We start from the raw sequence: 26,203 nt of genomic DNA on the forward strand, positions 1-26,203 counted from the left end.
AGGGTTATAGTTAAAAACAAATCAATCATGATAATCACCTTTTAGGTAGTGTTAAGGTTCAAAAATATTGGGGATGGACACCAGAGGAAAAACCCACAATAACAACACTGGTCCGGTCGGGTTGAGTCAAACGATGATTTAATGATCACACACGTGGGAGATGGACACTGTATGCAGACAGTCTCAGATCTCATCTCAAAAAACACATCACCATAGTTTTATGAAATCAGGGTATTAGAACGCCCCCTCATGCGTAGTGACAGGTGTAATACAATCAATGTTGACAATTTTATTTAACACAAAGAATAACATTGTCTCCTTCGCGAGGGCAGACGCTGACTGCCCCCGTCTCCTGGAACCGTCTGTACCCTGCTAAGACACAACATGGCAGCTACAAGGACTCTTTCATTTGTTAAGACCATCAGTGTGTATTGCTCTAAATCAAGTATATAATATTAAATGAATATTGCTGGATCAGCTACTTCTACTTAAAACATATTAAAACATGACTAAGCACAAAATCACCAAGAATAACATCTTATAAGTGCTGTGTAAGCGCGTGCGGCCTTCCAAGCTCAAAGCCTTTGCCCTCCATAGATCAGCCAGACTCGCGCTGGCTGTAGCTTTTAACCTTTAATTACCTTGAGCACAACTCTAGAATAAGCAACAAACTGCAATGTGTATGGAATGATCATGGTTACATCTGCAATGGAAAATCATGTTATTATTCTGGTACCTGTAAGGAAAAAATCAAACTAAAGTTATCACCATCACTGTAATGCAAAGGATAATGTAAGGTCAAAACTTCAATTTATGTTTAATGCAAAGCTGGTTATATACTTCTGATGAACTAATAATGCCATATTAAAATAATGAATGATAATGAGAAAAACATCCCCTCCTTATTCTACAGTAGTTCAACTCGCCAAGACACATTAACTGGGGGGATGTTTTATTTCACAATTTTAACACAGAGTAAAAAATTTGCATCTGTAAAATTGACATAAAGGGAAAATCATTGTGGAGATTAACTTTCGATATACTTTTTGAAGATGGGCTAATTTAAAGGTTGCGTGTGCAACCTAAACACACAAATTGTGAAGTCGCTTTGACACTTGTCCAGCTTTCACTGTGATTTGAAGATTTTCCAGTGTGAGGAAAATTCAACTTTGTAACATTTTTTTGTTTTTTGAGAAACAAAACACTGAATAGAACTTTGCTTCCAAGAAAATCTTTAATGTTTTTACATCAGGTAAATTAATGTCTAATAATTGTCTGGAATTCAACTTTCTTTTAATCTAAAAAATTGAGTACACGTGCGAAACGATGCGTCCTGTGCACATAAATGACATCTGTGACATTTTGGTGAGCAGAAACAGGTCAAATATTTTGAGCTAAAAAAAAAAAATCCACAAATGTAATGAAACTGACATTTACACGAAGTTCAAGAACAAATCTTATTAGACCTAGGTCTTTAACTTTGACTCAGACTCATTCAAATTGGATTTATTTATTCATAATAACACGCTAGAATTATTTAACTTGAGACAGTTTTGGTTTTGTGTCCATCATTAAAAACACCAAAGAGACCAATAACTTCTGATTTTGTTACTCATACACAGACCAGAGCATACATGACTTTAAATAAAAACTGAGAAATCTGCAACTACTTCGTTTCATGTAATAATTCAATGTTTTTTTAAGGAAAGCACAAAAAAGTTGATTGCTAATCCAAAAACAGAGAACTACTGTGAGTACAAGTTTCAGTCTGCAGTTACAGACACACAGCATGCTTTCAGCGAACTGTCATGCCACAGAGTTTAGATGTCAAAGCGGCGGTTCCTGGTTTGCACAGTCTTCCTGTCGCTGAGGTACATGTTAACGTAGGAGCTTATAAGATCGTCCATCTTGTAGCCCTTTTAACAGAAGAGAGTTATATAAAGAAAAGGAAATGTAGACGAAATATAAACCAAAACTTACAGAGTGTTTCACGTCTTACCAGTGACGTTTCACACAGGAACTTGCTGCCGTTGACTAAATTACCAATAGTCATGTGAAAGTAGGTGCTTCCACTGGACCAGTTAGCAATGCGGTTGAATGGATGAGTTGCCAGAGTTTCCTTCAAAGAAAAAAAAAAAACATGAATAAAAACATGAATAAAATGTTGATATGAGAGAAGGGCACTGAAATTTTTATTGCTCCATAGAGTTTTAGACTTTCTTTAACCTTGGTTTTTGGATGAATGATTGTGAGTCCTTGCTTGCTGATGGCAATTCGCACAATATCTGGAAATTTTTGCTCTGATGTTTGCTGAAAAGAAAGAAAGATAAGCAAATGAGGAAACTGTCAAGCTAGAGTCATGTTGCACTATTTGCAGAAACAGTGCTAAAGACCAGAGGCCCGACAAATAGTGACAGATATCAATAGCGATCAGATAAACACGCTGCCCACGCAGCCAATCTGATAGCTGATACCAAGATAACCATCGTGTGAGCTGCACTCGCTGGAGGCCTCACCTTCACATCAAAGAAAGCACAGCCAAATGTCGGCCAACGGTGAACCGCCTTCAGGAACGCCACCTTAGCTTCATCAGCTGTCATTCCAGTTTGTTTGTTAAATGAGGCGGTAATGTTCTGAAAATGAAAGTACAGATGTATCACAGAGTGAAACAACACCTTCAAGTGACCACTGCCTCTAATGAGGTTAATGGTTTTCTAGCATTAACACTGATGATTAAGAGGGAAGGAAAAAACCAAACCTACATGACCCTGTTTGTAAAAGCGAACCCTAAACCTAATAAGTGGTCGAGCCACCCTTAGCAGCAACAACTGCAACGAAGAGTTTGCGATAACTGGCAGTGAGTCTTTTGGTTCACTCATCTTTGCAGAATTGTTGTAATTCAGCCACATTGGAGGGTTTGCAAGCATGAACCACCTTTGTTTTTTCTTAAGAGACTCAGAGGTGGACTTGCTGGTGTGTTTTGGATCATTGTCCTGCTGCAGAACACGAGCATGCTTCAGTTTGAGTCACGAACAGATGGATGGACATTCTTCTTCAGGATTTTTCGGTAGACGGCAGAATTCATGGATCTGTTTATCACGGCAAGTCTTCCAGGTCCCAGCCCCAGACCGTCACACTACCACGCTACACCACAGAGTATTTTCCCAAAACTCTCAGGGATCATCAAGATGTTTTCTGGCAAAACTCAGACGAGCCTTTGTGTTCCTTTTGCTCAGCAGTGGTTTTGGTCTTGGAACTCAGTCTCTTTCATATGGTGTAGTTATGAACTCTGACATTAACCGAGGCAAATGAGGCCTGCAGTTCTTTGGATGTTGCTCTGGGGTCTTTTGTGGCCTGTTGGATGAGTTGTCAATGCGCTCTTGGAGTACTTTTGGTAGGCTGGTCATTCCTGTTTCAGGTTTTCTCCATGTGCGGATAACGGCTGTCATCGTGGTTCACTGGAGCCCCAAAGCCTCGGCTTTGTAACCCTTTCCAGACTGATAGATGTCAGCGACTTTGTTTCTCAGCTGTTTCGTTGGATTGTGACAGAATTTATGGATCCACGTTGTGCTGCTTTTGGAGATCTTATGTCTTATGTTTGAGATATTATGTTGCTTTTTTTCCCCTGTGTGTCTTGCTTCCAAATTTTATTGTGCAAGCAACTGTACATTGACAATAAAAGTTGTAAGTTCTAAGATCTTTTAGCCTGCTTCAGTTTGTCGCACAGGATCTATTTAAGTGACTAGTTGATTCAGCAGGTGTGGCATTAATAAGACCTGGGTGTGTTCAGTGTAAGTGAACTCAGCTTTGTAAAAAAAATGGTTTGGGCATATGCAAAAAAGGGATAGTGGATATACTGGACGAAGATAACATGTCTTTTGTCCTGTTTTCCTTCTCTCGCCACAACCAGCCATAGCAGATGGCCCCGCCCCTCCCTGAGCCTGGTTCTGCCGGAGGTTTCTTCCAGTTGAAAGGGAGTTTTTCCTTCCCACTGTCACCAGAGTACTTGCTCACAGGGGGTCATATGATTGTTGGGTTTTTCTCTGTATGTATTATTGTAGGGCCTACCTTACAATATAAAGCACTTTGAGGCTACTTTTGTTGCGATTTGGCGCTGTAAAAATAAAATTTCATTGAACTGAAGAGAACGTTTAAGATGACGCTGGCTGCAGGAGTTAAAAAGGAAGACAACAGAGATTTATTGTGGATGTAGTAAAAGAGGAAATGCAGACAGAGAAGGATGCCCTGTGATAGGGTGAGATAGAAGCAAGCCGTCCTACCTTCTTCCACTCATTTTCAGACATAGCCTTCAGCTGGTCAGTGGGCACCAGCTCCTTCAGCAACTTGGGAATCATGACTAACTGGTTCTTATCATTGTTGACCTTTATGCAGAAGAGCAGAGCTGCAATTTTGAGCATTTCCTCTTTGGTGCACACATGATAGCCTCTTAGGTATTTGGGTAACTCCTGGAAATTAGAAAGACATTTCGTTAACTTATTTTTTAACAGGTCTTGGCCAAAGTTTCACTTTTTAACCGAGTATTCAAAACGTTTTTCAGTTGCAGGCAACTGTTACTAGATTTTAATCGCCAACTCCATCTTTGTGTGAGGAGGAATTGTGTTAATGGAAACATCTCGCTTCATATCAGCTGGAAAATTGGAAAATGAGACATCATTCAAATGTACCTGAGGGAAATGGAAGATAAGATCTGCTTTTGTGTCTCTGCCAGGGATCACGTTAAACCACAACTTCCTCATGAAGAACACAGTATAGTTGACCAGCCCACCTGCGGAACACACACGAGCACAGAGGTTTGTACAGGTGTATAGTAGACCATTTAAAGTCCCGCCGTCATTCTAATCAGAAGATGATTTATTACCATCAATCCTTTTCACACTCTTGGACCAGTCAGTGATTTGCCTCAGACTGTCAAAGAAGTAGTCTGTCTCATTCAAACTGAGAAACTGAAACAGAATAAAAAAACACAACAACAGGCTGGTTTTTGTTCATCAAAGATGCCAGACCGTCTATTGTATAAATGTATAAAAATACTGAATGAACCTTGTCATTTGTTTTGACAAAAATGCTGAAGCCATCTGCTGAAGACAGTTCGAGCTTCCTGGAAATGTTCAGAATCAGATCCTTGATCCTGGTGTTGGTGGCCACTTCAAATATCTGGAGAAGGATGAGATTAATCTCAGATAACACCAAAATGCAATCTCCACCCAGCAATGGCCTTTTCTGGTTTCATTAAAAGAGTTGGTGTTTTTACCTCATCTGTGTCATTAGGGAAGTGGATTTTGTGGCGGATCTGGGTGCTGTTTTGTTGGATGGCATCTAACTCCACATGGTGAGGTGGGAGCTTCCTGGGCTCCATCCTAGAGCAGAACAACAATTATTAGGTACCTGCCTTTTTGTTCTTTTTCCTAACAGATAAGTCCAAAGGTTCAGTGTTTCTAAAGCAACTGACTTTTCTTCTTAGTACCACCTCAATTTAGGTTAAATGCTAAATATACCACCTGCCTAACAGTCTGTTGGCCCCCCTTTTGCTGCCAAAACAGCCCTGATGCATTGAGGCATGGACTCCACTAAACCCCTGAAGGCCTGCTGTGGTATCTGCACCAAGACATTAGCAATAGATCCTTCAAGTCCTGTAAGCTCTGAGGTGTGGTCTCCATTGCCCATTGCTCTGTGGTTAAGTTCAGATGCTCATGTGCCCATTTTTGGTGCTTTCGGCGGTGGAGAGGAGTCACCATGGCTACCCTGACTGGTCTGTGGAAGCCCCATATGCAACAAACTGTGATGTACTGTGTATTCTTACATTTTTCTATCAGAACCAAATTGCCAACTTTTTTTTTTGGCAATTTGAGCTACAGTGGCTACAAGCTGGGATAGGCCAAGTGGATGGATGGATGGATGAGCCAGCCTTCAGTCTCATACATCAGTGAGCCTTGGCCAGCCATGACCTTGTCGCTGGTTCACCACTGCTCCTTCCTTGGACTTGGACACTTTTACAGATACTGACCACTGCAGACTGGGAACACCCCCAAAATGTTCTGATCCTCATGCCTGCCATTTTTCCTGCTTCTACATCTACTTTGAGGACAAAATGTTTACTTCCTCCGTGATATATCCCACACAGTAACAGGTGCCACGATGAGGAGATAATCTGTGGTATTCGTTTATGCCTGATTGGTGTATATAATTAATGAGCCAAAAATGTAATGTTACTCCAGTACCAAAAAGCATGTGGTCTTGAACTTCTTGGAATATGAGTGTGAGTATATGAGAATATGAGTAATTTAGAGATATGAACATATATTTTAAGGAGGCCACAGACTCAAGTGTACCCCATAATTCCAGTCAGTTGATCTCTTTACCACCTCACATTAGCTGTTCAGCTAATGCATTCAGGACATGCTATTTAAACTGCTTTAGTCTTTCTACAGTTACTTCTCCTTTTGCAATCCTTTTTGTAACCCACCTCCAGCGCAGCTCCTCCTTTTAATGCTTTTTCTGACCTTACCATTTATACCTATAGACGTTCACTTAGACCACACCTCACCTAATAAAGTTTGACACATGCTTGTTGGGAAGGTCACAGAACAAAGAGACAAACACTTCATGGAGCTTGTTGATATTCATCAGCATTGCCTCGAAGTCACATTGACCACACTTAACAGACCTACGTCTAACATTCAAATGATGTAAACAAAGTACTGGCTGCAACACTTTGCATTTCTCCACATTTCTGACCTAGTATCTCTGCTTTGTTGCAATAGGTGACTAAAGGGAGCCCAGTACGGGCATGATTATTCAAATTCACAACTCCATATTTTCATTTTTGGATTCTACTAGAGTAGCTTTACATGACTTTTATTTCCTTTACGCCACAGTTCTTCCGATTCACTGCCCCTTGTAAATAAGACTTGCAAAGCATGTGGGCAGGTCTTCCAAATGCCTGAGATTTCAGTAACATCGTAGAAAAAAACTGTGTGAAACTGAGCATTTAGCAGTCCCCTTGCTTCCTTGTATATACCACATTATGTGAAAAAGTTTAACATGAATGTCCACCACAGCAAAATGAGACATAAGACAGGAAATCGTGTAAATCATCATGGTTGTCTTTTAACTTCACTTTCTTCTTTTGTCCTAAGAAAAAGTAGAATTATTCCCCCCTTTGTTGTGACCAGTATGCTTGTGTTTGAATGATAAATGTTTTCTTTCTGTATTTTCTGATTACTAATAAAAGCTTTAATAACAAATGAGTCTCTGCAAGCCTGTTAGCATTATGGAGGAAAGCCTGGATGCAAATCAGATATATTTATAACTGAGGTCATGCAAATTCTGAATGTGGTCCTTTCACTGTGAAGATGATGCAACACATTTGTACGAAAAGGACTGTGTTCATCACCGCAAGCAGGTTCTGCACAACTTGATCTCAGTGAATCTATAAAAAGAAGTTAAATTATTTGACATTTCCTTTTCACACCTGAGGGAGGGTGATGCAACTTTCAGTCCTTTTTTACTCTTTAAACCAACTTTAAACGAGAAGCAGACTCTATCGACGCATTCTTCCTGTCGCACACTCAAAAGCGTCTCTGTGTTTATGTGTGATACATAATACAGGCCAGCGTGCGGTACAAACCTCAGAGAGCTCTGCATGCGCTGCAAACAGTCAGAGGCAAGTGGCTCTCTGCGTCGCGACTCCAGAAATCGCTGAGCATGTTTCAGAAGAGGCTGACTGGGAGGAAACAGGCCGCAGCTTAGCCACATCAGCTGCCAGCCATGCTCCATGCTTAACCTGGGTGAAGAATAGAAAAAATAATAAAGAAAATTTCTATCCCGGTCGCTCCTGCACTGAAACAAAGAAGGGCTACCTTCAAAACCTCCAATATTTTACCCTTTAAGTGTCTGAGAAGGCACATATATATTATATTTATTTATATCTTGTGATATTTTGAACAGTTTGTCCTTCCATGAGCATCTTATGCAACATCATGGAAAGTTGTGTGGAAATGTGTACATGTATTTTTTAACATTATAGGCTTATATACTGTTTAAATTTTCCACTTCTCACTGTTTTGGAGTGATCCATGACTAACAGACCAAGAAGACTGAGAGAGAACTTAATAACCGGAGCGTGCAGAGCAGACAGGCAGGCTGTGGACAGAAACTACTCTCAGTTCATTCTTGCAACTGTGACTGTGTGATTATCTGTCAGGTGAGTTTCTGCATGCATCGCGTCTTACAAATTTTTGGATGCATGTACACAGGAAATAACATGTTTACCGGTTGTTATTGTTGGTCATCTGCTTCATGATCTGGCAGTAAATCTCATCCCTCAGAGCATCGTGTTTAGTGGCGGGGCTGAAGATTTGGTCAGTGAGTTCGAGGGGATTCTGCTGCTGCTTGGTGGGGTAATCACCCATGTACTTCAGGATTGGTACACAGCAGTCAAGGATGGCTAACAATGGTGGATTTTGAACAGCTGAGGTTACAGAAATACCTTTCTGTAACATCCCATTAGTCAGTATCTGTTTTCCCCCCTCTTATATTTCAAGACCTTGCAGCTGTCTCGTGGTTTCAGTTCTTCTTCTGTGTACTACTTATTACTACTCTGGTTTCCAACTTTCCTTGCTTACTAGGTTCTGGGCTTAAAATAAACAAAAAGAGTTAGAATAAATATGAATATGTCCAGAGAAAGAAGCAGGTAAATTTTATGACTTCATTTTGTTTCATGTTGAGGTGTTTAGCTAATATCTGTCCACTAAGGTTTACTGCAGGCTTTATGTGACTGAATGCAGGGCCAGATGCCACTGTGAAAATGGCAGCTGAATAGCAGAAGATGATTGCAAATGTTCTATTAGGTTAGCACCACCTAGTGTGTCTGCCTTTTAGTAGCATCGTCGTCATCAAGCGGCAACCTGTGAAACGGAAAAATGAAACCAAAGAGGAAGTGCCAAAAAAATGCCAAAAAAATGCACTTAAAATGTCCACTTTACAGCAGAAATGAACATGTTACAGCCTGCCGCTGTTTCAGACTCTGTGGATAGTTTCACCCTTCATAACAAATCTTTATAACTCCACCTGGACACTAGAGTTAGGAGTATGCCCACTTTGATTGACTGGTGTGCTGATGCTGATCGCTGTGTGCTAGGCCTCGCCTGTGACTGAGAAACCTTATGCTGTTAATGACTTGACATGCCCTAAAACACAACGCACTTTAAATTAACTTAAATTAGAATCATGTTCTATAAAATAAGACTTAAATCTAGTGATAGAGACCATAAACTCATAAGGAAAGTGTTTGCTGGGGTCATAAGTCGCGTATAAAGTAAGATCATGCGCTCATAGAGCTCTGCACAATTAGACTTGTTGCCCCCTGCTGGCCATTGCAAAGAATGCAGCTTTGTTTTCCACTTTTTAGACCCAGAGGCTTTGCCCAGCTTCTTTGTTAATGGTTTACCATGTAAAAAAAATTGGTGAAAATTTTTTTAATTATTGCATCTTATAGTATCCAAAGGATATCAGTGAAAGCTAGACAGGCTTTGTGGGTGAACTCTGGGTGGCCTCCAAGCTTCTTGAGTAGTGGCTGTCTTATTGGCTCTCTGGAGTGGACCCACAACCTTTCGGGTGCAGCATTCCTAGCGATCACCTGACGGTTCACATCCTTAATGGGCTGCCTGGAAAGAGGACAAAGAGTGGTGCTGTCAGTACTGTTTCACTGATCTGCTGGTGAAAAAAGCCAGCAGAAGAATGGACGAAATTTTCAGATACCTGAAATACTCGACAGAGAAATCTTTCAGTGAATAAGGAGCAATTCTCCCCACTGTGCCTGTTTCTTTCATGGTGGCCTGTATGATGTCCTTCCTCTGGTTTGGTGAGAGGTTGATGAGGTTCTGAAAAAAAAGGAAACACCCACCGCATTTAGTCTTCATGCTAGCAAAAAGGTCTATAACTGAAAAAAATGGAGGCAGGTGCTGAACTGACAGCAAGACAGTAATGAAAGTGAAAACAATGAAAAGTTATATATAGATAGATAGATAGATAGATAGATAGATAGATAGATAGATAGATAGATAGATAGATAGATAGATAGATAGATAGATAGATATGTCTTCATGTGTGTTGTGATATCATAAAAATGTTTCATATCACTAATTTCTCAGGCTTTTTTTTTTTTTCCAAAATTTGGTCAATTGTACGTTGATTCACGTTTATTCTGATTTGATTGGCTGCTCCGTACCATGACCTCGTTGGTGGGTTTGCTGAGCGTTGGCAGGATTGTGATGGCATCGATGGGGACGGCCCCGGTTTGTTTCGTGCGATCGTTTTGGCCCTTAACCCAGCCGTGGTCCTGAGAGAAATCATTGTCTTTAATGAGCATGATGAGCTCTCCTTTCTTGAAGCTGAGGAACGTGGCGTCTTCTGGAGAGGATTGAAAAACAACTGAGAAGTCAGTCAGTTAATAATCAGGAGAAATTACTTCAAAGGAAGAGGAAGTGGGGCACTGACCTTGCTTCTCGACTTCTTTCAGGGCCACGGCGTACTGCGAACGCTCCGTCAGCCCACTGACAAACATGGTAATCAGCTCGGCCATGTCCGCCGCTGAGGGGCCGCTCAGGGTGAAGTCTCCTTTCAGCGTCATCAGAGACACGGCCTGGCCAGATTTTTTAACATTCCTGAGAACCACCACCGAGCCAAAAACACGATTAAAGCATTCCTCTTTTAGCAAATTCAACAAGTTATTAAAAAAACAAATTGTTTATGGAACAATTTTCTGAAAATATCCAATATTTCCTTCACGATTACAGTTGCAAAAAGACAAAATTGTCTTGCCTTATAATAAATATTCAAGACTGTGATTTAAAGCTAAAAAGACTTTAAAATAGGTCAAATGTTTTTATTAAAGATTTGTCCTTTAAGGAGGACAGAAGAACAAAAACAAATCTTGTTTATCTTTTATCTTGTTCATAGTTTTTGGGAGCCAGAATTTCACAGATAGCGCATCCGTGTTAACAAGAGTATACCTTCAGGTAATCTTGTTTCCCTCTTGGATTCTCCTGAACAAAGCCTAAACAGGTTTACCTCACAGCGTTGACAGCCATTACTTCTGGGAAGGAGAGTTCTGCCAGCCTCTTCTCTCGCTCATCCAGGAATGTGATTCCTGTCCAGTTTATGGCCACAATAAACTTGCTCTTTGGCAGTGGAGGGCCTGGGAACATCATGGAGAAACTGATCATTTCCTGTTCCTGAGAGTTTAATCTAAGCTGTTTAAGATATTAAAATAATGCAGAAAATATGAAATATATCAGTGAAAAGCAGCAGTAGTGGCCGAGTTTAACGACAATAAGGGAACTGCAACAATGAGTCAGTTTGGTGCCATTTTAAAGCAGAAAGGCTGATTGTTGCTTGCTCACAAATTTGACAATTTGCTGCTGACAATCTGAACACTCGTAAGTGTTGAGCCTCAAACAGAGCATAAAAAAAATTAAAATAAACAAGAATTAAATGATAACTACCTCCCCAGCCTCAAGCAACGGTTCTTTTTTACGGTTTGATTTTAACTTAAAGGTTTACACTTTTATGTACAAGGAACAAAGACGCCTACCTGAAAGTTTGGCAACCTCAAAGAACCTGGAGAAGAAGATGGGCCACTTCTGTCGAGCGTAATCGACTATCTCCGCCTTCAGCGAATCCGTCTTTTGTTTGGAACTCACATACGAGCCCTGTGACCGGATTACAAAGACAAAAGAAATGATTCTACCCACAACATTTTTTTAACCCTCTATGTGTTACAGCATGTGATCCAGGATGCGACTGACCTGAGCATAGGCAGTGCTGACCATCTGCACCCAGTTACTCTCTGTCTTGGTCTCCAGCAGAGAGTTACTGATGCAGTCCTGCACAACATCCTTCACGTTTTCTGGGCGGCTGTCCGATCCGTGTTGGATGTACAAATGTTTTGCAGCGAGGTCGACATAGTCGTCCTCCTGGGGAAGTGAAATGTGGGAAAAACTCACGTTAGAGGTGTACGGCAGGAATGCTTAGTTGAATCCTTGGTTACAATACAAGCAATAGGAGCGCACCTTTTGACACTGGTACTCTCCAGACTTCAAGCCATGGATGATCTGCTTGTAGATGAGGTCTGTGCTGAGCTTGTCGTCACTGCAGTTATGCCAGGGGGTGAAGATCTCTTTACGGAAGATGAGACGCCAGGGGGCGTGCTGCTCCTGGCCTCCCCTCCTCTTTGTGTCCTGCTCACACCGGGAGATGGCGTCCATCACGTGCTCCCGGCCGCTGCCCAGAGCCCACACCTTCAACGCAGCTTACCGTGTTAATATCTATCCATTTATTGACATACTTGTATTCATATTTAACTCGTACAATTATCAGGGAGGCATGTAACCAGTATGACCATCACTTGAAAATAACTACACTGCAAGCATCCCATCATGATTTTTTGTTTTTACTGTGTATTCTGGGTCACCTCTGTGCTTCTTTCCCTTAGAGCCTCTTTTTTTTTTGCACGTGCTTGTATTTTTTGTGACTTCCTGCTCGCATTAGTGTTTGCACAATACGGAAATAATCAGAGCTTGGTTGAATTCTCCAAATCTAAAGAAAGATGCTTCTTTTATTACCTCCTTTACCAGAGCATGCTCTGGAGCATTGTTTATGAAAGGAAGGTAGATAAGACTGGTCCCCAATTCAGAGCATTTACAAACAGGAATAATATAAATCAATAAAAAGCTGTTTAAGTCACACCGTAAGTCGGGTTTGACTGAGTGGAAAACTAGGAAGGTTTCAGATATTCCTTTCATGTAAAAAAAACCAAAACAACAAATTTTAACTGGCTTTATTTACATTTTTTCTGTTTTTCTTTTGCTTCTTCTCGTTCCTTTCTGCCACGGAAATCAAAGGCTTAGGTCTGAGCGTTCGGCTCTGTCAACAAGTTATTTCTGGTAATGAGCGTTTTTGCACTGCAAAGTGAAAAAAATCCTCACTCACTAACGCTTTTGGGCCCTGCATCTTCACAGCTCATAGGGTTTATATTTATGAGCTGTTTATAACAAATTGAGATGAGCGGCTGATAGATGTCTATTCTGGACGCTCTGATTGCCACAGGATGCTTTCCGCATATCAGCTTCCCATTTCAGATGAAAGAATTTGGATCCGTCTGTAAACATGTACCTTTGCATACAAGGCGACGTAGATGGAAAAGCCAAAGCTGTCTTTGAGGTTGATTTTGTTGGAGATAAGCTGGCAGATCTCTTTAGACGTAGATGCTGAGTCGACGGGGAGGTTAATGGAGCGGTTGTCCATAAGCATCACAGTCACAACTATGGGCTTTTTTGTCTTGGTGGCCTGTCACGGTGCAGGAAATAAACATGTTAGTTAAGTGGAAATCACAGTTTGTGCATATTTTCTGCACCTTAAGTTAGTAGCTTACTCAACTTACACAAAAACATTTTTCAACTGTAAAGGAATATATCTAGAAACATGTGCAGTTTAATTTTTCAATGAGATTTCAGATGCCGCATAATTCCAACTGAGACCAAACCAACACTGTAAATGTGGACTGTGACGTCTCCTGGCAGCATTTTTTGAAATTCTTTTAAAAAGATGTGAGCATGTTACAGGATGTTTGTATAGCTAGTGTCAGCTGCTAATGTAGCATCTCATCAAATTTCAGCACAGAATTTCTTTTCTTTTATAACGATAATGACAGAGTCAGAGAAGTCTGCAGTCATATGCAGTTCTCTGAAAAAGTGCAGCCCTCTAACGTGATGTTTTCTGTGTGTCTTCCACGTGGTTGTGGAGTAATTGTAGCCCTTTAGCTGTTAGACAGATGGCCTCACATTTGACTTTAGAGTACTTTGGCCTAAAGAGGAGACAAAACGCTACGTCCAGATGAACAGAATCAACCTTTGGAGAGGTGCTGTGTATTATTTTTCTGGGAAGGCACCCATCAGGCTAAGGTGTAGATTTAATGCATAAAGTATTGTTGTCATTTAGAGTTACTGAGCATAGATTGAAGGAATTTTGAAAATGCTGCATTTTTCATATGAAGCTGTATAAATCTCAGCACCTGCAGCTCCAGATAGGAGGGAGGCTCCTCTCGTGTGCCGTTCATCACGGTGCGCCGCAGCCTGTCAGCGCAGTAGGACGAGTAGCCGCTCGGAGCCAAGCGGATGAAACTTTGGAGGTACTGCAAAGACAAGAGTAAAAGGTAAAACATCACAGCATTGAAATGCGCACAGCTGTTACGGCTGCTGTACTCACCTTTATAAATCGCTCACTGGGAGGAAAAACGCCCAAACAAAGCGACAGCAGGATCCAACCACGGAAGAAGCCCGTACGATTGTTGTTGTCATGAAGCTGTTTGCAGATCTGACAGTAAATCTCATCTCTGTTGCAGAAAACTGTGTATTAGCAGAAGCTCGGAAAGAGATATCAACAGCGGAGCTATGCCATTTCAAACTTCTGTAACCTGAGGTCAGGCCTGACGATGGCGTATCCAACGATGTAGTGAAGCTTTTCCAGAGAAGTCAGGGGTCTGTCCAGTGTGTCCGACTCTCCAGTCAAGACTTCGGGATCCTCCTTCACAGTCTGCAGAGTGGCAGGCTTGGAAACTTCCGTCTGATCATCTGACTGTTGGAGAAAAATGTAAATGTCCATTAGCTTGGTTAAAAAGTGAACGGCAACAAAATATTCTGGCTTCTGCCTCACCTCCTCCATGATGATCGAGGTTTTTCTGAAGTTTAAACCAGATTTGGGGATTCCATTTTCTTGAACATTTGATACTTTTCTGTTTTTGGACAGTAGGTCAGTGAATGTGGAGCCCTTTCGTCCTCGAGCGCTTGCATCTGGTACAGTGTACACCTTCTGGTTTTGAGGGGTCTGGTTGGGCACAGCAGAAGCCTTCCTGGTTCTTGTCAGGATGTCTATAAAGATGGAGCCCCTTTTGTTTTGTCCTGGTGGCTCAGGGACTGTAGAAGCTTCTGTTTCTTTTCTATTTCTCAGCACCCTCTAAAAAAATGAAAAAGTAAATGGTCAAACATCTCTGGAAACTGGCCCATGATTATCAAAATGAACACTGATTAAATTTGTCAAGTCTCTCCTGCAAGATCATCCTCTAGTGCCATTTTGGACTGCGTCTTGTGCAACAGTGTCTTAGTCCAGTTGGTTTGATGGTCTTACTTGTAATGCATTCTACCTCGCAGTTGTGTGTACTCTTTGATGATGAAAGATTCATGAGAGTGTGAGTGTGGTTAAAAAGAATTTCAAGCGAATCAAGTGTTATAATGTCACATTTAGCCAAAAAGTGCTTTGAGCAGAAAAGCATAAGTCAGACACACAGTGAAACTCACGGCCTTTCATTTATTCCTGCATGCACGCCAATATCCACGTGTAATAGAAGAACAAAAAGCCACAAATAACAGGCGAAAGATTAAGGAAAAGATTATCTACAAAAATGAGTCTACAGCAGTCTTTGAAACAAACCACAGATTAGCCGAGGAAGGCTATTGCAAAGTTTAGAAACTATAACCTCAAAAGCATGATCAGCTCTGATTTTTAATTCGGTGACTGGAACAATTAGGAGACCCTGATCAGGTGATCAGAGAGGCCGGCTGCAGCTATAAGGTATCAGTAGCAGTTTTTATGTGAAAGTTTATGTAAAGAGAAAGTTACAAGAATTGAGATGGGAGAAAATTTAAGTGCTGTCTAGTCATTCTGTACTATTATGTGTCAAAGAAGGTTTTACTTTTTTGTTTTTTTTAATAAAAGAGAAAAGACTGAATGAGCTTTTAGATGTAAGACTCTGAATTCAGTTCTCAGTCAAAATAACAGCAAGACTCTTAGCAGTCTTAATTTGATGTTGCTGGGAATGACTGACCCCAGACTGAAAACGAGAACCTCCGTTTTGCCAGGATTAAGATGGAGCAAACTTAAAGACATTCCGTTTTTTGAGGTTTTGATTCCTACCTGATCCAGGCCCACCATGTTGCTGAGACGTCTGTCCTTTCTGGACATCAGCTCCTGTGGCATAAAGCGATCCTGTGAGGAGGGTACCCTAACCTGGGCCCGTTTCTTTGGCTCAGGGAGGTCTCCCATAAACCTCAGGATGATCCACCACACTGTGAGCGAAGCCTGGTGAAAGCACAAAAGAGACATGATTAAACTTTATTAAAAACAGACAGAAACACGTGGAATTATGATGTGTGGTGAACTAAGAGAAGCACCAGAACATCATCTTCATCCTCATGGTAGAGCAGGGGCTGATGAAGCCTCTGTCGGATATGGGTGTGGGTGGCTGCACCCTGGAAGTACATGGAGGCAAACTTGGCGAAGGAGTACTCATCCAGGTCATCATAGTCTTCGTTGGGAAGATCCTCCTCCATCTGGATTTCGTCAATGTCTATCTCTTCAATTATCCGTTTCCCACCAAAATTCTGCAAACACATACAAGCACGTGTGACTCATCGGCTTATATCTAAAAATCATTCAACACCTGCCAAAACATCTGGTTCCAAACCTCATATCCCATGGGTGCCTGCCCCTCCTGCCCTCCTACAGTGTTGGGCATTAAAGTAAGGAAGTCAAACATGTCATCCACCATCTCCTGGTCTGACTGCCGCTTGGCCTCCATCTCTCTCTTCTGTCTCAACACCTCCTCCAAGCGCCTCTGTTTCTCCAGAATGAGCCGCTGTTCCTCTTCTTTCTCTTTAGCAGAGAGGTACATCTGAAAGAGCAAAAACAGTGCTCTAAGCAGGGGGCATCTAACCTTGTTGCAAAAATAAGTCAGACTACATAGAAGCCTATCAGGAAATGATTCAACTGCTCATCCGTAAACACTAAGGTCACAGATCAACTAAAGTTTTGGTCTCAGTCATCAGTTTAAATTGTTCCCTACTACAGCTTGATGTGCATTGTGTAAATTCTGCCCTCACACTGAGTAAACAGATGATAAAGCAGGGTATGTGGCCACTCCTCGCTGGTGACAACAACAGACAAATTACCAAACTTCACAAAGCCATAAAGATAAATGCTTTTATGGATGGAGTAAACTAAAGCAAGGAATAAATACTTGAAATTATGCTCTAACATTATAAAATAAATGTGAAATAAAAACTAAAATAACTGATAGATAGCAGCACAGTGGAAATAAGATGAAACATCGGTGGTGGTACTTACGTCTCTCTTCATCTTTTCGAGAGCTTTTTTCGCCAGTATGCCCCTGGTGTGTGCCTGTAGCAGGATTACAGCCTTCCTCTTGCGCTTCCATTCCTTCCTGGCCAGGTGTCCTCGAACATGGGTCTGTAGCACGAGGGTCGCCTGCCTTCTCTTTTTATATTGGAAGTGGAGCTGGCGAGAGCGAACCTGTGCCTGCAGCCTTGCAAAGCCCAGCTGCACCTGGAATCGGAAGATGAGCGAAGGTTTAAAGCAAGCGACGCCTCCATTTTCACTCGAGTCAATGCTGATTTTTGAAAACGCGACTTGCCACTTTGTACAGCTTCCTGCCTTTGTGTCCTCGCCAGTATTTCTGAATCACGATCGCGGCTGACCTTTTCCTCAGGAATTCTTTCCTTTAGATGGCATGAATCATGCAAATTTGAAGCAGTAATTCACATGTAAGAATACTAAATAAATAAATAAATAAATAAATAAATAAATAAAGCGTAATGCAGATCTAATCCTCCTACCTGTATTTGTAGCCTCTCAGGACTTTCTGGATCAAAAGGGCTTTCACATTTAGTTGTTTTATTCGCTCTACTTCAAGCATTGTGTCATGATGGTCCTGAAAGAAAACAGCAGAAATTACCATTTTATTTCCTTTTCATTTCCTGCGCTGGTTCTTGACTGCTGACGTTCAGACAGTAGTGAGATTCTTTTATGTACTTATGTATCTCTATGCTGGCAAAGCAGAGTGCTCCAATAGATTTTAGTTCTCCTCATCTGTATTGAATTTCTGCGGCACAGTTGATAAGAACAGGCCCTTCTCTGTAAAGGCCGCTTCCTATCAGCAGTGCATGTTTTCAGATTGCCGTACGTTTAAGAAAAATGTGTAGGCAACTGTGTATGTAGGGATAAATACAGACCGCAGAGGTGCACTATGAGACAACCTTGAAGGGCATGTTAGGTTTTTGGAAGTCTATGACTGCTTAGTGCACACATATTTCAGTATTTCAAACCATATACATTCAGCTAAGATTGTTCTTATAAGCTTCCAAACCTTTAGGAATATCTTTGTCTTTCCAGTCTTCCAGTCACCTTCTCCGGTAAGCAGGTTTTCACAAATACTTTCACAGCATTTCTCTTCGCTTTCCTGTTAAACCAGCATTTAAAAAAAAAAAAGAAAAACAAAAGACAACAACATAAATAACATTATATGGAAGACTTTCATTTGGATTTATGCTTACATATGAGTTGGTCATAGAAAGAATTTTGCTGATCAAAACACAGATTTTGTCAAAAACAACTCACGGTATTTGGATCACAGATGGAAGTCCTCAGGAGGACACGATATCGAGTTAGAAACTCATCAAATGTGTAGCGTACAGGATACCCAGCTTTCCGGATCCTGATGGTCTCCATCATACCGGAGTAACGGAGCTGCCGCATGCACAGCTCTCTGTCAAACAGCTGAGACAAAGAGGTACTAAATGAGATTTGAAGCAATTTCTTCTTTTTTTTCCAGTTTTCAAGCATGTTTTATTCTGTTTGAGAGGACCAAGACTGTCTCCTCACCATGGGCTTCTTGAAGTCATTGGGTTTGATGCAGCGGATGAAATACGGCTGGCATGCAGTCAACGTTTTCATCAGGGAATCCAGGGACTGGCGGAACTGACCGCTCAGTGTTGGCACACGCTTCTTGCCATCTGGTACTTGTTGCTAATACAAATAAAGTGCAAATATGTGTAAAAAATTCTATACAGTGATGGTGATGTGAATGGTCAAGTGATAAAAGGCTGCACTAACCCCGGTGTTTCCCTTGGCTGATGTTATGGTCATTTTGGCGTTGGCAATCTTGATGCTACCGGAGGTGGATTTGAGGTCATTACGAAACACCTGTTTCAGGAGTTTGTTGGTGGACTTTTCCAACATCTTAATGAGGTCTGAGCTCAGGGTGTCACGGTTTTTTTCAAGAAAACCTTAAACAAAAACAAAACATTGAGAACATCAGAGGAACATTACCAAAAGAGCAACAGGTTGGCTTTAAATGACTTAAGTGTACCTTGTGAGTCATAGAAGACCTTTCCAGCAAAATGCTCGATTCCAAACTGTGTTTCGTAGTTGTTCTTTGGGGGAAGATAGATGCCACTTTTCTCGTGATACTGGTTCATCTTTTGGAGCAGGGTGGCATCTGTGGCCTGAAAATTAAATTACACTTTTAAAACCCTTCCTTGCTTTGGTCCGTTAGAGAATTTAAAGTACGATGAGGACAAAGACCTTGGGGAAATTGCTTTCCTCGTCAATAAGCGACAGCAAGTTCATGGATTTGCTGGCCAGTACGTCCAGGGTTCGCTGGTTATCTTGGTAGTCAATTTGCTTCCAAACAATGTTTTCACGGGCGTACTCTTCCTGCTCAAGCTTGAAGACGTGCTTGACGAAGAACTGCTGCAGCTGCTCATTGGCGAAGTTGATGCACAGCTGCTCAAAGCTGCAGAAAAAGAAGAAACAAAGACAGAGGCTTAGTAAGAGTACCCACGCAGGCCTGGCCTGAGAACGGAGGACACCAACCTGTTTTTACTAAAGTTCTCAAAACCAAAGATGTCCAGAAGGCCGATGGATTGTTTGGCCTCGTTCTCCTCATCAGGCGGCTTGTAAATGGCACTGTTGATTTTCTCCACAATCCAAATGAAAAGTCTTCCGTATATACCCTGGAACAAATACACGGACACCAGCAATAAAGCTTTTTTTTAACGTGGAAACTGATCTGTGACCAGTTGCTACTGATGATGACTAAATTAACCTATCAGTATGCTGATGGCTAATCTGTAATCGTATCGGCTGGACTCTGTCTCAGAATGGAATTTCTGTGGTGAGAGGTGTCGGGCTGGGGTGGGTATTTTAGTATCCCCTCGGCTTGCTGCCTGTGCTTTAGAGTTTTCCTGGTGGACAAGAGGGTTTGTTCCCTGCACCATCGTCTGGGCTTATTCGGGAATGAGAATCTCCGAGTCTGAGGCCATGGTCCTCACCTTGGAAAAGGGTAACAACTCTGGGTCAGGGACGAGTTACTGTCCCAATTGGAGGAGTTTAAGTATCTTAAGCTCTTGTTCACGAGTGATGGGAAAGAGGAGTGGGAAATCGCTGGACTGATTGGTCCATTGCAGTGATGCTGCCACTGTACTGGTCTGTCTTGGTGAAGAAAGAGCTGAGTGTAAAAGTGAAGCTCTCGATTTACCGGTCGATCTACGTCCCTACCCTCACCTATGGTCACAAGCTTTGGTTAGTGACTGAAAGAATGAGATCACAGATTAAAAAGTGGTTGCTCCTCCACATCAAAATGAGCCGATTGAGGTGGTTCAGGCATCTCACAAGGATGCCTCGTAGGCACCTCCTAGATGAGGTGTTTCAGGCATGTCCCATCGGGAGGAGGCCCCAGGTCAGATCCCGGACATGCTGGAGAGATTATATCTCTCAGTGGATAGGGAGAGCGAGGTCTGGGATTCTCAGCTTAAGGTGCCCCCGCGACCTGGCCCAGATAAGCAGAAGAAAATGGACTGGTGGATGGATAAAATTACAATCTACACAGGAAAGTAGTATCTGATTACCTACTTTAAGCCATCTAGGCCTATCTTCCTGACTGCTAAAATGAGCTGCAGCGTCACACATTCATTTTACTTTGACAAATGCGTCCCTGCCGTCCATGGCTTGAGCAGAGGTCAGACATTTGGTCACGTGTTCCCTGGCAGTCTGGAAGGAGCGCTGAGTCAGACCTTTCCCCAGTGCTTTGGGATCCACCTGAGGCAACAAGGTAGCACAATCAGACAAGATGATCTCTTAACTCTAGCTGTATCTTCAGAGAAAACGGCACATGCCTCCAAGAGCTCGCTCGCCATTTTGAAATTGGTCGACGTGTGGACGTTGCAGGCTTCCAGATTATCTACGATGGTGGCTGGAATTCCACAGGAAATCAATGTCAGTTACTTGAATGATTGCACCTGTTTCAAAATAATCTTCATTTTTAATGACTGCTTTACCCTCAAAGTCCACATTGCCCAGGTGAAGAATGGCTGCGAGCAGTTTGGAAATTTCCCACAAGTCATTTTCTGTGAATGTGAGAATCTTCAGAGCTGACTGGAAGTGAGCGTACTCCTTCACGTCGTCACGGCCCTCACAGCTGGTGCAGTTACCCTGGTGTGGTCACATGAGTTAAAACTGAATAAGCAGTGAGTTATCAGATCAAACATCCAGGGCACCAGTAATTGTTTCTGTTCAGTTTTGCTATTGAAACTATGACAAATCCCATGAAACTGATATACTGATATTATGGTTACAGAAACCATGACTATAAAGATTTTTAATTTGGTAAAATTAAAAATTAATTTGGTTGATTTTTCCCACCTGCTCCATGTATTTTCAGAAAACATAAATAAATCCAATCTTTAATCTAAACATCACAGTACCATGGTCAGATACTTGTACTCAGCGGCGTTTCCAAGGGAAAGAATCTTCTTCTTTTCTGCCGACATGCCCATCAGCATGTAGTAAAAGATGTGGTAGTTTCTTTCGTCTGGTGCCTGCACATTGATGCATGTGTTCTTTACTACAGGAAAGTTTGGCTTTAACACAATGCTGTTTCCGAAAAGTTCAGCAGACTGAAATTCCCACCTGACGACACACCCTGGACTTCTCCAGCAGGTACTGCTCAATGCGGGCACCTTCAATAGCCCCGCCCTTGGTGAAGCTGATGTCGATGTACTTCCCAAATCGACTGGAGTTGTCATTTCGAATGGTTTTGGCGTTACCGAAGGCTGAGAGGATAAGCTACAGTTAATAAAAGGCAAGTCAAATGACAAAAAGGTGCTGGATAAGACAGCGTACCCTCTAAGATGGGATTTGCTTCTAGGACCTGCTGCTCAATCCAGGAGCGCTGACCGCTCACTGCAGCCAGAAACTGCAGCATCAGCTTGGTGCTCTCGGTTTTCCCAGCTCCCGACTCTCCGCTGATAAAACACACGAGGGGGGTGTAGATGTGATGGATTTCCTGAATATTTTCATAAAGATCTCAAAAGGATTTGGCTCAAAATTAAACTTCAATACATTGATAAAGCAGTTCTGCTTGGATCAGTTCAGATCTTCTCTATTACTCAAGCAGCAAACTCAGGAATAAAATAACAAGGCATTCTAATAAGGAAGCGCATTTTATCTCCAGAAAGACCAGGACACTTAATGAGTCCTGGTCTTTCCTGTTAGAGCATACTTAAAGGATCTTTTTCATTTAGTCACCCAGACTGAATAACAAAGATTTCTGAACTGAAACTTTAGAGAAACTCCAAAACCGAATGCTAGTTTTGGTTATTTCCATTATAATAATAGAAACTGGGCCCTTTTTTGCTGTTTTAGTCTTATGTATATGATGTATTAACGCACCAGTGTCTTTTTTCTTTACATATAGTGCTTCATTTTTTTGAATTCCTAAAGCTTCCAGCATCGGGAAATATTTTCTTGTTAGGTGAATTAGACAAGGATCATGAACAGTCGGCTGAGTATAAAGGTAACAAAAGGCACCCACTATGTTCACTAATTAATATTCAATTAGGTGACAAATGTAAAGTCTGGAGAGACTGAGGACAAATTTTTAACTGGTTCTAGGTTGTAGTTTCTATTAACTGTAACAAGGTAACTGCCTGAAAGAACGCAAATTGTAGGTTATGTCCAAATATTAGTGAATATTTTTACCTTACCTTTAACCTTAGTGGTGATAATGGTGTTACCTTGTTAATACTTCACATTTATTACTTATTGGGCACTTAGGCGCTCCTGTAAAGGTAGCTCTCTCTTTTTCCCATAAACAAAAGCTCCAATTAATCATTTTACTCAGTCCAGCAATCATTTGTTATCTTTTAAAACAGACTTGATAGTAAAAAAAAAAAAGAAAAAAGAATGATGTGCAATAAGATGTAATAAATGTATATAATATTTGGAGTACTTAAAATTTCAGCACTAACATGATTTTTAAAGGATTTTATACCATCTCAAACAGATGCTCACTAAAGAAATTGTCAGAATTTAGCCCAGCTAGCTCACGCATGCACCACCTCCATAAAGATTGCAGTCTTAAATAATCTGAATATGTGACACAAATCTTTTCACCTTTAGCGCCTTTATCAAATACTTAGAGGTATTAATGTGAACAACACACAGATAAACAGAAATATGTGCTGGGGCAACATTTCATAACTCCAATAAATGGGCGAAATTTAAATGCTGAGATGTTTCAATGATCAAAGGAGGAAATGTGGTGGACCTACTGGTGACCATATCCATATATTTGGTCATCTTCTGAAATTAGAGGAATTTGGGGGGGGGAAGGGTTTAAGGTACTTAAACAGGTATTCTACCAAACTTTCATAGAAGAATATCAGAGGGCATTGATGGAAAAACTAAAGAACAGAATTCAATTTAAACCATTCTCCTGACATATAAACACCCCATCATATCTTATAGACCCCAGAGTACCATATCACCCCAACAGAGAACGGTGCTCTCAGACTGCAGGCTTACTGAGACATTTAAAAGTGTAGTCTCTGTTTTTTCCCTGTTTCCCTATAATTTTATATTCCTTGTTCCTATTAAGAAATTTCTACAGTGTATTTGGGATGATTTCACTTAAGCCAAATAGTCTTAAATAACATCCATCAAAACATAATATAACTTAAATCTAGATGTACACGTAGTATAAACCAGTTTTATATGTTTAAACAATCTTTTTATGTGAAGTGTATGTATCTATGTATGATCACAATCTAATAATAAAATTCCAATCAAATGCTTTGATAAAGAATAAACATATTAAAGTGAATACTCTGATTTAAAGTCATCCACTTTACCTTCTCATGCTTTTTTCCTTTGCTGCTGCTGTATAATTTTTTCCTAGTCTCTACATTTATTCATTATAATTCATATAGATGCAGCTTAAAATTGAAAAACCAAGAGTCTGAACTGCATCTGTGACTATATGAGTGGTAAAACTGACATAAAAACCCAACCTGATGACACAGCACTGGTTCTTTCGGTTGCGGCGCATGTTGAAAAAGCAGCTGTCTGCGATGGAGAAGACATGAGGCGGCATTTCACCCAGCCGCCGGTCTGTGTACATGTGCACATGCTCAATAGTGTAGATGGGCAGCAGCTGGTAAGGGTTCACTGCGACCAGAATGGAGCCCGTGTATGTCTTTAAAACAGAGAGCAGCGAGTAAACACGTCGTTATCATGGTGGAAACTCAGCATGTGATACATAACTCTCACAGATTAGTCACAGTAAAAAAAAAGCAGAGATAAATGCTGAATGATTGCTCGATAAAATAACTGAGAAGTATAAGATAGAGGATATTACACTCAGTATAATTTGCCCCCAGCCTTTCACAGCAGTGTTTTTACACCACAAAAAAGGTCCAATTCATAATTAAACACACGCTCCGTTGAGTTTTGGCGTTGGGACTCATAAACACTGGGTTACTCTCTTTAAACAGAGGCTCATTGGTCTCTATGGAGACAAACAACACAGTGATAAACTGCAGGGCAAAGTCTGAGCCTGAAAGCTGTTCGCATCAAGTAAGCATTTCCATGGATGGTTATGGATGTCATAAAACTAGGCGGCTCTGCAGTGAATCCAGGGAACATAAACTTACATAGATGATTCCTTCCTTGTGTCGTACCAGGAGGTTCCTGAGCAGTCCGGCCTCGTTCAGGTCACCCAGCCTGATCATATCGTCTACGCCGTTCACAGAGGTCGGATGCATGGGCCGGATGCTTTTCTCATTTAACTTCTTGAGCTTGTGTTCCTGTGTGTTTGTTATTAAAGATCTCAAATTACACAGAAGGCAAATACAGCTCTTTTAAAGGCAGATTTCACATTATTGTAAAGAATCTGGCAGGAGCGCAGAGTATCGGTCGGGTTTTTGTACCTTTCCTTCGTCATCGAGCAGCTGAATCTGCCCGGTGTCTGTGACCTTAACCTCCGCCCCAATCGGCACCCCGGTGCCCGTGTCCACCCATACAAAATCTCCCTGTTTGGGTGAATTGGGAGTTATCATGAATAAAAAGGCCTTGTAATGATTTAGGATCATGAATCTTAATTATAGAAACAGAGAACTCATTCCTACCTTGCTCAGGTGCAGCATCGCTGAAATGTGAATTAAATCTGCAACGAAAACATTTTCTTTTCTACTTCTTATGAAGGAAAAGTTACAGCAATCGAACTTAAAACACAATCAATACAGATTTCCTTAGCCATGCTATAAAAATCAGTTTCCACAGTTTTGCACTTGCTCAAGGGTGTTTCAGCCACCCTCCTATTCCACCCCAAAATATTTTTTGTAACCAGTTTTCCAAACATGACAAGCATTATTGTTGATATAATGATCAGAAGTAACAGGAAAATACATCAGTATCCTTAAAACAAGCTAAAAGGCTCAACAGCCTTTACTGGACTTGGACTAATCATTCTTATCTGTGGCAGTTAACCCCTAAAGACCAACTCTCAGTCAGGACAAACCCTGACTGAGAGTTGGTTTCATATCACTGCTGGAGATTTATACAACAGCCACATATTTTAGATATGTTAAAAAGCAGTCTTCTGCTACATTTACACAAACTTTAAAGGCAACTAAAATAAAGCATGGGTTTCACTTTGAAGACACGTTTGTTCAAAAGTATACACTGAATTTTATAACCTTGCTACTAAAGACCAAAAAAATACACAAAAAACATATAAATATTTTAAAAATCCATCTTTTCTAGCTACATTTTTAGAGAAATCAGCGCTTACCTGAGAACAGGTATGTGTTGCGTGGAAGCCCCTGCTACTGATGAGGGACTAGTTCCTTGAGTGGCTCTAAACCAGGAAGTTTTCCTGGCAAAGCCCCACTTTATGGTACTTTGACTTTGCTCCTGCAAACGCAGAACCAAGAGAGTAACTATTATAATGCCACATCCCAAACATTTACTTAATAGAAGCGCAACCCCCCCC

At 41.2% G+C, this 26,203-nt stretch overlaps 2 protein-coding genes across 2 annotated transcripts; both read right to left on the reverse strand.

Annotated features, from left to right (window-relative positions):
• Positions 1 to 121: 121 nt before the first annotated feature.
• myo7ba (myosin VIIBa) lies at positions 122 to 20,965 on the reverse strand. The gene is made up of 38 exons (XM_026159693.2): positions 20,851 to 20,965; positions 19,747 to 19,886; positions 19,456 to 19,666; positions 19,241 to 19,376; positions 18,985 to 19,157; positions 18,754 to 18,897; positions 18,490 to 18,648; positions 18,239 to 18,331; positions 17,709 to 17,803; positions 17,507 to 17,591; positions 17,200 to 17,418; positions 16,541 to 16,747; positions 16,248 to 16,457; positions 15,991 to 16,155; positions 14,734 to 15,033; positions 14,495 to 14,655; positions 14,287 to 14,413; positions 14,093 to 14,212; positions 13,195 to 13,368; positions 12,093 to 12,320; positions 11,829 to 11,996; positions 11,615 to 11,732; positions 11,092 to 11,218; positions 10,519 to 10,685; positions 10,250 to 10,431; positions 9,781 to 9,902; positions 9,532 to 9,686; positions 8,293 to 8,446; positions 7,649 to 7,804; positions 5,273 to 5,378; positions 5,062 to 5,175; positions 4,880 to 4,964; positions 4,686 to 4,786; positions 4,281 to 4,466; positions 2,517 to 2,633; positions 2,227 to 2,310; positions 2,000 to 2,119; positions 122 to 1,916 (listed from the first exon to the last, which is right to left on the reverse strand). Exons 1-38 carry the CDS (start codon positions 20,875 to 20,877, stop codon positions 1,821 to 1,823), a joined length of 5,532 nt encoding a protein of 1,843 aa, XP_026015478.2. The 5' UTR covers positions 20,878 to 20,965; the 3' UTR covers positions 122 to 1,820.
• Positions 20,940 to 25,237, reverse strand: LOC145419331 (unconventional myosin-VIIa-like). The gene is made up of 8 exons (XM_080297124.1): positions 25,140 to 25,237; positions 24,864 to 25,016; positions 24,222 to 24,406; positions 22,054 to 22,175; positions 21,841 to 21,983; positions 21,636 to 21,749; positions 21,210 to 21,363; positions 20,940 to 21,124 (listed from the first exon to the last, which is right to left on the reverse strand). The coding sequence occupies exons 2-8, from the start codon at positions 24,972 to 24,974 to the stop codon at positions 20,940 to 20,942; spliced, it is 1,014 nt and encodes a 337-aa protein (XP_080153250.1). The 5' UTR covers positions 24,975 to 25,016; positions 25,140 to 25,237.
• Between the last annotated feature and the right edge of the window lie 966 nt (positions 25,238 to 26,203).

Source organism: Astatotilapia calliptera, chromosome 23 (assembly GCF_964374335.1).
Source record: "Astatotilapia calliptera chromosome 23, fAstCal68.1, whole genome shotgun sequence".
Classification (NCBI taxonomy): domain Eukaryota; kingdom Metazoa; phylum Chordata; class Actinopteri; order Cichliformes; family Cichlidae; genus Astatotilapia; species Astatotilapia calliptera.

Excerpts from the sequence above, each read along its gene's own strand:
- myo7ba (XM_026159693.2), bottom strand. The coding sequence starts at position 20,877 with ATGGACGGCAGGGACGCATTTGTCAAA. Across the intron at positions 11,219-11,614 it reads TGAGGTTGCCAAACTTTCAG|GCCCTCCACTGCCAAAGAGC; the intron begins GTAGGCGTCTTT and ends TGATGTTCCCAG. Across the intron at positions 2,311-2,516 it reads GTGCTTTCTTTGATGTGAAG|CAAACATCAGAGCAAAAATT; the intron begins GTGAGGCCTCCA and ends CTTTCTTTTCAG.
- LOC145419331 (XM_080297124.1), bottom strand. The coding sequence starts at position 24,974 with ATGCATCCGACCTCTGTGAACGGCGTAGACGATATGATCAGGCTGGGT. Across the intron at positions 22,176-24,221 it reads AACCAGTGCTGTGTCATCAG|CGGAGAGTCGGGAGCTGGGA; the intron begins GTTGGGTTTTTA and ends GTGTTTTATCAG. Across the intron at positions 21,125-21,209 it reads GGGCAATGTGGACTTTGAGG|CCACCATCGTAGATAATCTG; the intron begins GTAAAGCAGTCA and ends GTGGAATTCCAG.